At 56.1% G+C, this 12357-nt stretch overlaps 4 protein-coding genes across 4 annotated transcripts; 1 reads left to right on the top strand and 3 right to left on the bottom strand.

The window, feature by feature from the left end:
* Positions 1–842: 842 nt before the first annotated feature.
* BDV59DRAFT_190499 (putative sensor histidine kinase/response regulator) lies at positions 843–4453 on the top strand (the record flags this gene model as incomplete). The annotated part of the gene is made up of 4 exons (XM_073691757.1): positions 843–1147; positions 1203–1338; positions 1395–2677; positions 2728–4453. 4 exons carry the CDS (start codon positions 843–845, stop codon positions 4451–4453), a joined length of 3450 nt encoding a protein of 1149 aa, XP_073552282.1.
* A 453-nt stretch (positions 4454–4906) lies between these two features.
* Positions 4907–7780, bottom strand: fluG (extracellular developmental signal biosynthesis protein FluG). Its single transcript, XM_073696433.1, has 2 exons — positions 5270–7780; positions 4907–5209 (listed from the first exon to the last, which is right to left on the bottom strand). The coding sequence occupies exons 1-2, from the start codon at positions 7671–7673 to the stop codon at positions 4980–4982; spliced, it is 2634 nt and encodes an 877-aa protein (XP_073552283.1). The 5' UTR covers positions 7674–7780; the 3' UTR covers positions 4907–4979.
* Positions 7781–8157: 377 nt separating this feature from the next.
* BDV59DRAFT_208379 (NAD-dependent succinate-semialdehyde dehydrogenase) lies at positions 8158–9953 on the bottom strand. The gene is made up of 3 exons (XM_073695194.1): positions 9806–9953; positions 9659–9746; positions 8158–9606 (listed from the first exon to the last, which is right to left on the bottom strand). The coding sequence occupies exons 1-3, from the start codon at positions 9833–9835 to the stop codon at positions 8225–8227; spliced, it is 1500 nt and encodes a 499-aa protein (XP_073552284.1). The 5' UTR covers positions 9836–9953; the 3' UTR covers positions 8158–8224.
* Positions 9954–9965: 12 nt separating this feature from the next.
* Positions 9966–11946, bottom strand: BDV59DRAFT_167930 (uncharacterized protein). The gene is made up of 6 exons (XM_073687993.1): positions 11344–11946; positions 11269–11294; positions 11182–11218; positions 11056–11129; positions 10618–10997; positions 9966–10557 (listed from the first exon to the last, which is right to left on the bottom strand). The coding sequence occupies exons 1-6, from the start codon at positions 11471–11473 to the stop codon at positions 10032–10034; spliced, it is 1173 nt and encodes a 390-aa protein (XP_073552285.1). The 5' UTR covers positions 11474–11946; the 3' UTR covers positions 9966–10031.
* Between the last annotated feature and the right edge of the window lie 411 nt (positions 11947–12357).

Genomic DNA, 12357 nt, shown 5'->3' on the forward strand with positions numbered 1-12357 from the left:
CTGTTCTGGTCGACAACTTCCTTGTTTGTTGCGGACTCCATCCATCCCTCCCTCGGCTTCGTCTCCTCCATCGGCTTCGTCTTCTCAACACCCTCTATCTCCATCTCGCGCTTAATCATGTGTTCCTCCATTGGCTTCCATTCAACCGGCCGTCTCGATTCAATCAATATCAGTTGACCGTGGTTGACCCGGAGGTGGATCTCATGCAAATCTCCCTATCAGAGAGTCCACGGACCATCGTCATCCACCCATGAAACTGGTCCCCAATCCGGATTCCAACAGCTTGATGAAGGCGCAAGTGGAGTCCTTCCCAAGGTCTGTCACACCTGCCTTTGCAACCGGGGCTTTCCGTCATTGGTCGGGTACTCAACCCTTGTGCATTGCCACTCCAGAGGGACGACATCTTCGAACCAAGATCCAGCATTCCACCGCTGAAGATTATTGTTTGAAGGGGCTGGGACCAGCGGATCGCATCCATGGAAATCCCTTTTGAGATTCTTTACTGTTCCTGTCGCCGGGATTCAGGTCAAACGGTTCAGACGGCAAATGCGTGAGAACCAAACTCCTCCATTTCCGTTGTCATCCTGGGTAGTTCTAGACTTTCAATCTAATATAACCCTCGAGGGCCCCTCAACGCCCGCCTTGTTTCAAGATTGGCTTCTTCTTTTTCTCCCTTTTCGCTTCCTTTCCTTCTCTTCTTTTCTTCTTTTCCCCCTTCCGCCACACCTTATTTCAAGCCCATCCCAAATCGGGTTCGACGATGGACCGCTAGACCTACAATCCTACTGTATCGAGAATTTCTTTGCCCTCCTTCCCTGCCTTACCGTGTCTTTGCCGCTCTCATGGAGCTACCGAGGAGGGACGACGATCATAATGCGGGCCGCAGAGCGCGGGAGGTCTATCGCTACTTTCGACCTGAACGCACCTCCTATACGCTGTCATCCAGGGAAGACTCCCCGCAGGTGAATCCAGTTCCAGATGCCTCGCTCCCCGGATCTTCGCCAGTGCCGCCGCTGTCGACGCCGCCACTCGCGGTCTCACATGTTGTGCCCGAAGAAGCTCTAGTTCTGGGTGAAGCCAACGCGACGCTCAACTCATTTGCGCAATTGGCCGCCTTGCGCTTGAACGTTGACCGTGTGCTAATTAGGTAGGATATAGTATTTTTTTCCCACTTGTGATTATCGTTCTTACGGTTCGTCTAGTGTGTCCGACCGTGACTCGCAGTTTGTTCTTGCCCAAGCGACCAGGCCGTTGAGTGATTCGTGTGGTCGAACGTCTGGAGACGGAGACTGGGATGGATGCCCCACGTTGAACAATAGTGCCTGGCCAATGTGTCGAGTAGGTTGCTCCCGCATAGATCTTCGGCGCGCAAACTAACCCAATCTGTGTGCTAGGATACCGTTGCGCTTCCTACAACAGTCAAGGATCCCGGCGAGACTCCGTTCCTCGTGGTGGACGATTTGAGTCAAGATGAGAAGTACAAATGTCTGCCCTTCGTCAAAGGCGCCCCCTATTTTCGATTCTACGCCGGCACGCCCCTCACTACGGAAACCGACATCAACATCGGGTGTCTTTTCGTGCTGGACACGAAACCCCATGATGGACTGGCAGACATCGAGAGGGAGACATTGGCCACTCTTGCGCCGCTTATAATGAATTACCTGAAGGTCAGCCGGCAGGCATCTGAAGGCAGGCGTGCCACACGCCTATCCCGCGGCCTCAGCTGCTTTGTGGAGGGTAGTTCTAGCTTTGTGGATACTCCAAATCCTTCCTACGCTGGAAGCTTTCTCCAACCTCCAAGTACACCCTCGACGTCACATCAAAAGGCTCACCACCTCTCTGTCGGTTCATTGAACAGCTTCGACATCCCCTCTCGGCGATCCCACAGCAGCGACGCTCGCTCCATCAGTTCCATGTCGGAGTCTAAGGGCGACCAGGGCATCTCATCCAATCCGGATACGCCTCTCCCAGATTGGTGGTCGGGATCGCGGGATCAGAAAGGTCTGGATGAGTCGCACGGGAATTCTTGGGCTTTTCGGCGAGCTGCCAATCTGCTGCGTGAGAGTCTGGAACTCGATTCGGATGGCGGCGTCATCTTCCTCGAGGCCGGAAATAGCCCGATGTTTGACCTGGAAACTGGCAGTGATTGCTCCATCGGGGAGACGAGCCCAGCACCGGTGCTCGCCATCTCGACAAACGAGGAGCCTTTCGCACCGGGGCCCGGTTCCAAGGGCCTGTACCCGGCCACGAATCTCGACAGCGGATTTCTGCATGAGCTCATCCGTCGGTATAGTAAAGGGAGATTATGGTCGTTCCACCGGGATGGGCTGGTTTCTAGCTCGGACGATGAAAAGCCTCTTCGTAGCCGGCTGAAGGCAACGAAACCTACTGAGATCCACCGGGGGACTGGAAAGAAGTGGAAGACCCTGGAGAATTCGCTTCTCAATCTGTACTTCCCCAACGCCACACAGGTACTCTTTGTACCCCTGTGGAACGCGGCCAATTCACAGTGGTTTGCTGGTTGTTTCTGCTGGAACACCGTTGAGACGCGCGTTTTCAACTCTTCCGTCGAGTTGAGCTCTGTCATGGGCTTTGGTTCTTCGATAATGGCTGAGTGCAGCCGGGTTGAGTCCCTTATATCGGATCGGCAGAAAGGCGATTTTATTGGCAGTATCTCGTACGTATGCCAAATCTCCCATCTACGTGCTCACCACTAACGCTTGTCAGACACGAATTGCGAAGTCCACTGCATGGGATTCTGGCGGCGGCCGAGTTCCTGGGCGGCACCGACCTCGACGATTTCCAGGGCTCGCTGCTTGAGACCATCAATGCCTGTGGTCGCACGTTGCTAGACACGATGAACCAAGTACTCGACTTCAGCAAGATCGTTTCGTTGGAGCGATCATGGCGGCAGCTGAAGAAGAACAAGAATCCGTCGGAAGTCAAGTCTCTGGACCGGTTCTCGGCGCACCTTGATACGTTCGTTGCAACAGATCTTGCTATCTTGGCTGAGGAGGTCGTGGAAGGGGTCTGTCTGGGACATGCGTACAGCCAACGGACTACATCTTCCTTGGGACACCCCGCTCAATCGGCAGCGACGATGGCCGCCCAGTCCCAACTCCCTACCATATCGCGGCCCAACGTCGAAGTGCTGATCGACATTGCCCAGAACGACTGGGTATATCAGACACAACCTGGCGCGCTGCGACGAATCATCATGAATGTGTTCGGTAATGCGATGAAATACACCGAGAGTGGGCGTGTGTCGCTACATCTGGCGGTGACAGAGGCCTCGGATAGCCGATCTCGCCGAGCAGGCATTGACGAGCTGGTCACTCTGACGGTGTCAGACACCGGAAAAGGCATCTCTGAAGAATTCCTCCGCGGCCGACTCTACACCCCCTTTGCGCAGGAGGACACATTAGCCGTGGGCACCGGTCTGGGCCTCTCCATCGTCCGCAGTCTCGTAAGGTCGCTCAACGGAACCATCCACATCAACAGCCAGCCCGGTGAAGGAACCACCGTCAAGGTCTCCCTACCGCTCTCGCGGTCCGTCTACGATGACGTCTTCGAGGACAGCCTCACGCCACGATCTCCCTCCGCCGCCGAAAAGGGCGTCATCAGCGAGAGCGTTCTCCTTCGCAACACCCACGCCGGCAGGCGCGTCGCGATCCTCGGCGTGGACCCGGCCGAGGCCACCTGCCACCCCTCCTGGTCTGTCGTCGCCCGTTACCTCACAGAATGGTATGGGCTCGAGCTCGTGTCACTGCAGTCATCCACGCCCGCGGACCTGGTCCTGGCCGATGAAGGCACCCTCTCTGAGGAACTCAAACGCCCTACAGCGATGTTCGTCCCCTCGCTGATCATCCTCTGCGAACGGTCCGTCGACTACGCCACCGCCCGGTGTGGATGTTCCTCTCTCGCCAGCGTGATCAACGTTATCCGCCGTCCCTGCGGTCCGCACAAGCTCGCCCGCACCATCCGCAGATGTCTCTCCTCAGAGAACGCCACAACAACAGCGACAACCACCACCACCACCCTTCCCGAACGGCCTCGGCCCTCCCGCTCCTTCCCCAGTGACGACTCGCACTCCGACAACAAATTCTCCGACGTCGTCGCCGACCTCACCGGCGACGATAGCAACACGTCGGCGTCGGTGTCCTCGGCGGCATCGGCCCACTCGTCCGATATAGCCGACCCGCTCCCGACCATCGCGTCGCCGTCATCTCCCGTACCGTTGGACTGCTTCCCTGAGCAGCACCAGCTCGCGAAAGCGCCGCGCCAGGCGCGTGTGCTTGTAGTCGACGACAACTCAATCAATCTCAACCTGATGCTGACGTTCATGAAGAAGCGGAATCTGCGGGCGCTGGGGGCAGCGCAGAACGGCAAGCTGGCCGTGGATGCGGTCGAGCGCATGCAGCAGGGATACGACATGATCTTTATGGGTATGTGATCGTCCCCTCGAAGAATTATCTATTTTCGTTTATCGCAGAAGCTAACCCAGTGAAAACAGACATGTCGATGCCCGTGATGAATGGCTTCGAAGCGACTCGTGCGATTCGTGCCCTGGAAAAAGAGCGCGACGGGTGTGGGCCCGCGATCATCATTGCTCTAACTGGGCTGAGTAGTTCACGCGATGAATCGGACGCACTGGCGGCCGGGGTGGATCTGTTCCTGACGAAACCCGTGTCCTTTAAGGAGGTGTCGCGGCTGCTGGCGGAGTGGGAGACCGGCGAGCTCCGCCGACGGCACTCGTCCGTGGAGTCATAGGGGTCTAACGGCGTATGCGTGCATGGTATGATGATTACGTTCTACTTGTACATATTTGCATGAACGGTGGGATTGCTCCGTACACGGACTTAGCATGAGTGATACCCTGCATGGAATTGATGACTGCATGATTGGATCTATGATGCTAGTAGTAAGTTATATTAAGCTATTAGGGATAAGGGATTAGCCGCTCAGGCGAGTGAAAGTTATCAGTATCTCTCGATCAGCCAGCGGCGCCGAGTAGATTCGCTCATTTCATTCAGCATAGCACGCTCCTCGCGCTTGACGCACATGTAGTTATTCACCAGTTTAACACCGAGAATCTTGTGGAGGTCTGCGTCACCCTTGAGTTTGTTCAGACTCTCCTCGAGGCTTCTGGGAAGTTTCTTCGTGATACCCAGGTCTTGTCGCTCCTTAGTGCTAAGTTTCGCCGCGTCGTCTGTAGAGATAGATGATCAGCAGGAGAATCTCCTCAACTCGGAGGGGAGGGAAAACATACGAAGACATTCCTTCACACGCAACTTCAGCTTCTTGTTCAGACCGATCAATCCCGCAGCCAAGCAAGCCGACATCGCCAGATACATATTGGCCAGACCATCCATCGACTTGATCTCCCAGTGTGCAGTCGATATCCTCCGGACGGGGGCCTCACGATTCTGAGTACCCCAGGTGACCCACTCGCTACCGGCCCATAGTCCGGACTGCACACGATCGTAGCTAGCATCCTGCGACAGCGTGAAGGCCATCACCGCAGGGTAGTGCTCCATGAGGCCAGCAAGGAAGGACTCCTCCAAGTCAGTTGGAGGAGGCGCACGAGGTGCTTCGGCGCTATCGGTGCTTGTGATAGAGATATGAGCATGTGCAGCCGTGCCGGCCTGCCCGGGAAGGGGACGCGGGTGGAGCGTGGCACGAAGGTTATGTTGCTCGGCGACGTTGGTGATGATCTGACGAGCACGCAGAAGAGTGTCCACTGCGGCCAAGGGCGAGTCAGGAGGCAGGACGAACTCGAATTGGCCTTGAGCAGATTCTGCATGGTATTGCTGCACGGCGATTCCATTGTCCATCAGGGTGTCGACGACTTTCTCCAGGAGTGGGAGCATCCAGCGCGTTTGGCAGGTCATCTGCGACCACGAGTGGTTGCGAACGCAGGGTGTATACCCGTGAACAATGGTATTGTCGTCCTGATCTATTATGGGACGAAGGAAGACTACCTCGACTTCAAATCCACAGGTCACGTCGAGCTTGTACTTGTCTTTGATCTGCGACGTGATGTTCTGCAGTAAAGAGCGTGGACAGCCAGGTAGCGACGCAGAGGCGTCCTCCTCCTTACGCCAAAAGGTCATCAACGAAGCACTCTTTGAACCTGGAATGGAGACATTACGATGCAGGGTGTTTAGATCTCCAACGAGGTAGAACTGCCCGGTTGTGGATCCCTCCGGCGCAATATGATCATTTTGAATCATCAGCTGCAGACAGTCACATATGCCCTGGCGACGTTCCTGTCGTGCGAGCTTGAAAAACTCGACCAACGGGAAGGCACGCACTCGCAGAGTGCCGGTGTAGTCGTAGAATTGCATATGGATATGCTTGATATCAGGATTGTCATGGGTGAATCTGCTGAGAGAAGCGCTGGGGTAGTCGCCCGTGGGGACGGCGGTTGTTACCGTCTCATTCAAATCGTAGAGTCGATTGGAGTTGTGGAAGAGGATATCGGCGACGGCCCGTCTCGCCTGCGAGTCGGTCCAGTCGCCCTTTCTCACATACTCCACAGTCACCAGGTCGAGCGCTTCACGGAACTGGAGATTGGCCAAATAGAGGGTTTCGGGGAAGAAATGTCCATCCGTGCTCCACAGCAGCCGTGAAGTAGGCACTAGGTCGAAGCTCTCCCGCAGAATCTGCTCCTGGGCATCACGGCTAACCATGGGGTATACCTCGCCCAGGTCGAGATAGACGTTGGGGTAGACGCTGGCGAGATAGCCGGCCTGGCGGGTGTAGGGGTAAGCTGAGTGCAGCAAGACAAAATCGACCTCGGGGTAGTTCCTGATCAGCGCCTGCAGCCACGCCGGATTGGCCTTGACCAGGTCGATATCATTATCTCCGAGACCGGTGTGTAGCTGCAGGGGCTTATTTGGAACCACGTTGGCAGCGGAGGCGGGCCTCTTCGCGGCCTTCAGCATATCCAGGGTGGCACGCACAACCCAGTCATTCAGTGGCTTCCTTTGGAGGCGCAGTCTTGTCGATTCCGCTTCTTGGTAAATCTCTCTCATGGCATTAACGAGTACTTCGACATCCTCGTCGTCCGGCTGCACGTCTAACCCAGTACGGTAACAGATAACCGATTTGAACCCCACCACTGCGGGGTCTTGGATCGCCTGCTGGAGACGCGACTCGAATCCGGTCTGGAAAGACTGCCAAAGATTCTGTCGTCGTTGTGGAGACTCCCAGGACCCGACGGGCTGTAACGAAGCCAGTACCTGCTCCGCCAGCACTTCGATGCGCACGATGCGGCGGCTGCGTGCCGGCGTGAACTGATCGTGCCAGTCATAGGGCTCGACGTCCTTGTCGGTCAACAAGTCATCCAGGAGAAGACAGTGAGTGCCGACCAGACAGGCCCGAATGAGCTCTTTGTAGTCGCGCTTCACCCATTCATCACGTGCGGCCTTGACGTCGTTCCAGGAGCTGCCGGCAGGAAGCTTGTACAACTCGGCCAGCTGACGCGTAGCACGATGAAGTGGCAGAGTAGCAGTGGCATTGTTCAGAGCGTCGTCGTGGGCCTCTGAAATAATCTGCTCGAAGGGGTAATTCTGGTAGTCACAGGCCTTCTCTAGCCCGAGAATGTTATGGACATGGTTGTCGATGACCGGGTGTGTGCGGATGATATTCTGGAGAGAGGAGAAATCCATGATGTTTGACTAGAAGGTGTAGCGAGAGGGTATCATCTAGAAGGATGTTGAACAGAGGAGTTTGGAGGGTTTGTATAGAGCAGAACGAGAGAGAAGGGGGGGTTGATGGAGGTGGAAGAATGCCGGCTGAAGACGAGTTGATAGATATACAAATCACTGCCCAGCATGCCGGCAGGCGCAGCCGTTGGCCATGATTCTTGCCGATCGTGCAGGAGATGAAGACTCGTCTGGAGAGGCAGGAACCAGCAGGAGAAACTACTGAGCCAGTTCTAGTCTGCCCGGAGAGAGCACTGTATGCGGAAGACTCGACGAGTTGTTGATGTTGACGGTGGATGCGCCCATCGTCGACCATACGCGATTTGGTTATCTCCACGACGTGACTAAGCAGGCGTATCCAGCGAGTTGGGATGATTAGGCGATCGATTCTGACGATTCTAATAATATCTATACGCGGGATATGCCCGTGGATAGGCGTGCACATGTGGTAGAATTAGACTGCATTGGCTGCTGGCCTTCCTGAATAGCTTCATGTTTACCATTTTGGGATCGCCCTAGTACTGCCCCTCCAGCGTCAACGTCCCCGTCTTTGTCACTAGATACTCATTCACCGCAACCTCCTTCCCGCTCTCTTTGCCATATCCTGACTCCTTCATGCCTCCAAATGGCGACTCCGCTGCCGACGAATTACCCGTGTTCATCCCGACCATGCCCGCCTCCAGATTCTCCAGCATGCGCCACATGCGATCGATATTCTTCGTAAACGCATAGCTCGCCAGCCCCATGCTAGTATCATTGGCTAAGCGCACCGCCTCTTCCTCCGTCTCGAACTTGTACAGCGCCGCGATCGGCGCAAAAGTCTCCTCGCGCGACACCAGCATGTCCGCCGTCATGCCGGTGAGAATCGTCGGCTGGAAAAAGTACCCCTTCTCGCCGGCCACCCGCTCCCCTCCGAGAATAACATCAGCGCCCAGCCGACGCGCATCCTCGACCTGGCTGACGGCCTTGTCGAGGCTGCGCGGGGTAGTCACCGGTCCCATGGTCGTGCCGTCGCGCGCGCCATGGCCGACGACCAACTTCTGCGTGCGCTCCTTGAGCATCTGCGCGAAGCGATCATACACCCCGGCCTGCACGTACACCCGGTTCGCGGTGATACACGCCTGGCCGGCGTGACGCCACTTCAGGGCCATGAGCTGATCCAGCGCCTGGTCGAGGTTGGCGTCGTCAAAGACGAGGAAGGGACAGTTCCCGCCCAGCTCGAGGGTGAGCTTCTTCAGGCCGTGGGCACAGTGGCTGGCGATGAGCTTCCCGACGCGCGTGGACCCGGTGAAGGTCACCTTCTTGACGAGCGGATGCTTGCACAGCGCCTCGCTCAGCGACGGCGTGTACTCCAGGTCGGTGGTCAGAATGTTGAGCACGCCGGCGGGGAAGCCGGCCTTCTGGGCGAGATGCGCCAGCGACAGGGTCGTCAGCGGCGTCTCGGGACTGGGCTTGACGACCATCGTGCAGCCGGCGGCGAAGGCGGCGCCCGCCTTGCGCAGCAGCATGGCGACGGGGAAGTTCCACGGCACCAGCGCGGCGGCCACGCCGATGGGCTGCTTCACGGTGAAGACGCGGCGGTTGGGCGCGGCGGGCACGGCGATGCTGCCGTGGATACGCTCGGCCTCGCCCGCAAACCACCAGGTGAAACCGAGGGCGTAGTCGATCTCGCCGTAGGCCTCGGCTAGCGGCTTGCCTGTCTCGTGGGTGAGGATCTTGGCCAGGTCGCTACGGGCTTCGCGGATCAGCGTGTCCCATTTCAGGAGCCACTGCGCGCGCTGGCGGGGGTTGATCTTTTTAAACTGCTCAAATGCTGCGTGGGCGCTTTCGACAGCTGCAGGGACATCATCGGCGGTGTTGGTCGGGCAGCTGGCCCAGGGGATGTCAGTGCCAGGGTCTGCACGGTTAGTTCGATAGTGATATAGGATAGGCGTCGGGGACTGGCTCACCGATGACTTCGAACCGTTTGCCGCTCTTGGCCTGCACCCAGGAGTTGTCGACAAAGGAGTCGAAGTGCAGGAGGGAGGGGTCGTCGAGCTATATACTCAACGTTAGTCTCGTTGGAATCATCCCGTATAGAACGGTGCGAGACAGACCTGGAATGGCAACTGATACTGTGTAGCCATGATGACGAACAAAAGAGATACTCGCGGTCGATGACGATGACCGTCGAAAGCGAGCCAGAAAAGGACTGTACAGACCGTTTATAGTTGTTATCAACCCCGCACCTCCCCTCACTTGGCAGATTACCGAGCATACAACCATATAACCGATCCATTATACTAGGCAAGGTATACCGCTCTCTATCCTCCACTGCAGCCTCTATACCAGACTATCTACGCTTCCCGTCTTCCCTTGGCTGTCACGATCTGTCGTATACCGCACTGATACGTCCGTGGTCTTGACAATCCCCGCATTGCCATCCTCACTGCTGAGACTCGGACTATCCGCGCCACCCCGCCCCCCGCTCCGGGTGTACTTGCGCATCTCGACTTTGACATCGGCCGTGTTCGTGCGGAACGGATCTGCCAGCTCGAACCCGTCATTGTCGTCGCCGCCGCGGGCAGACCGGTGGTATCCGAGTCCGGAGCGGAACCGATTCGAGCTGCTGGCGCCGCCGTAGTACTTCGAGTTGGAGGCGCCATTCGAGGTGCCCAGCAGCCGGGGAATGTATTTGCTGAAGATGGCTTTAAGAGAGGGTGCGCAGGCGGTCAGCACTGCGACGTTGACTTCGACGGCGGAGCTGCAAAATCCGACGCTGTAGGTTGGGTCGGGATTGGGGTGGTCAGGGTCGGGGAAGAAGGCTTGTGCCAGGATGACGATGCGCCAGACGCCGATTGCTGTCGCCCTGGGAGCTGTCAGTATATGCTGGATGAGCGTGCTACCGACCACAGACTGGACCACATACACTCCGCCCAGGCATAGAATCAAACACACGGCGATCTTCCTCCGCAGCGGCATGTGCAGCGACCATGTGATGAGGATCGGAATGGACAGCACCAGCAGATCTGTGAACAGGTTCAGTGCTGCCGTGGCGACGTAAAAAGCTCCCTGTGCGATGCAGGTCCCGCCTGCGATCGTCTTGTCATAGACGAAGGCAACCGGCCAGCACTGGAAGAGGTCGACGAAGAGCACTGCAAGGAACAGCCCGACGGTCACCGCCATGGTTCCCCAGCTCAAGAAGTTGACCAGACGAGACTTGGATTCGAGTCGACGCAGGAAAAGTAGAATGGATACTTTGACCATGGTAAGAGCGGGATTGTAGAGAAGTTGGTTCGCGAAGTCCCACTGTTGCTTGCTGTCAGTTGCCAGGGGTATGATCGGGGAAGGTATGCGGAGGCCGTACAGTTAGGCCTTCTTTCACATCGTAGTTTTTCGGAATATCCCATATGTGGTAGCCGACGTAGTTCGTCTTGATATCTGAGCCTTGTCAGATGGAGCGGAGAAGAAGTTATCAAGGACGTGGACATACAGTACCACGATGTCACCGACATGCCAACGGCCAGAACCTATCATCCATTGTCAGTGGTTTCTCTGACCATCTGCAGTGGAGCCATACATATCCGGCACAGATAAAATAATCATCTAGGACTTTGTTAGATCGGGTCTGACTTGTCAACGCTGGCATACGTACCGGGCCCTAACGCAGACCTCGAGAGATATCGACTCCATAATCGCAGTGTCACTGCAATGCCTCCCAGCACTGGAAAGGCAACAACCACTCCCAGAGCAGTACCTTGTTGATTGTCATGGTCCATTCTCATACATATCGTGTAGTCCAGTCGCTACAAACGGAGATCATGAGATATGAACCGTATGAGTAACCACTTCCACAATCCTGCCCAGTCAGAAGTATTATACGTGAAAGTACCCAAATCTAGGAACGGAAATTCTGTCCACCGAGAACCAGCGGGAGACAGGAAGGAACCCTCGATCTGGCTCCGAACTCTTGGATAGTGGACTATTTCATGGACGGCTCCACAACCACAACCCAGATTACTCGACAGTTTTAGCCATGCCCATGGTCCAAAGACCAATCTATTGGGAGGGCTAAAGTTGGCACTCATGCTACAAGCCGTGTTAATAATGGCAGCCGCGTGAAATGAGTTTTGTGGCTGCAGTGGATATCCGGCACTGAATGTAAGTAAGAAAATGCCCCCTTGCTTTTCGTTCCTATCCCTGCCGGTAGTTGCCAAATAAAAACCGCCACGAAGTGTCTCAAACCGCGTGGATTACGTGGAGAGGCAGCGTTCCTCCGCCGACGGAATCCGCCCCGACAGTCTCTTCTTCTACTCCATATCTGAAACAGGGCGTTGAACCAAGACCGAATGGCGGCGGCGCGACTGGCCCATTGTCCATTATGCTCATCTTAATTGATTGTATTAATATACCGCCGGAAGAAATGTCTCCATTGTAAATTTAACGGCAATCGGGAAAATACCCAGAACCGTGTAGCGTGGTGTGCTTGACTTGAGGGGCCGTGTTTACATACAGCATTCTGGAAGAGCATCCGGAATGGACACGGACTCGGGACAAGGACACGAGGCAACGAGGCAGGTCTTACATTCATAAATATGCAAGGCACTACACCGGACAGAGTACATGAGGTGACATGTCCTCCCGAGTCATACCGCCGGTCAACAACCTC

The sequence above is a fragment of the Aspergillus ambiguus genome (genome assembly GCF_047715705.1).
Source record: "Aspergillus ambiguus strain CBS 117.58 unplaced genomic scaffold BDV59scaffold_2, whole genome shotgun sequence".
Classification (NCBI taxonomy): domain Eukaryota; kingdom Fungi; phylum Ascomycota; class Eurotiomycetes; order Eurotiales; family Aspergillaceae; genus Aspergillus; species Aspergillus ambiguus.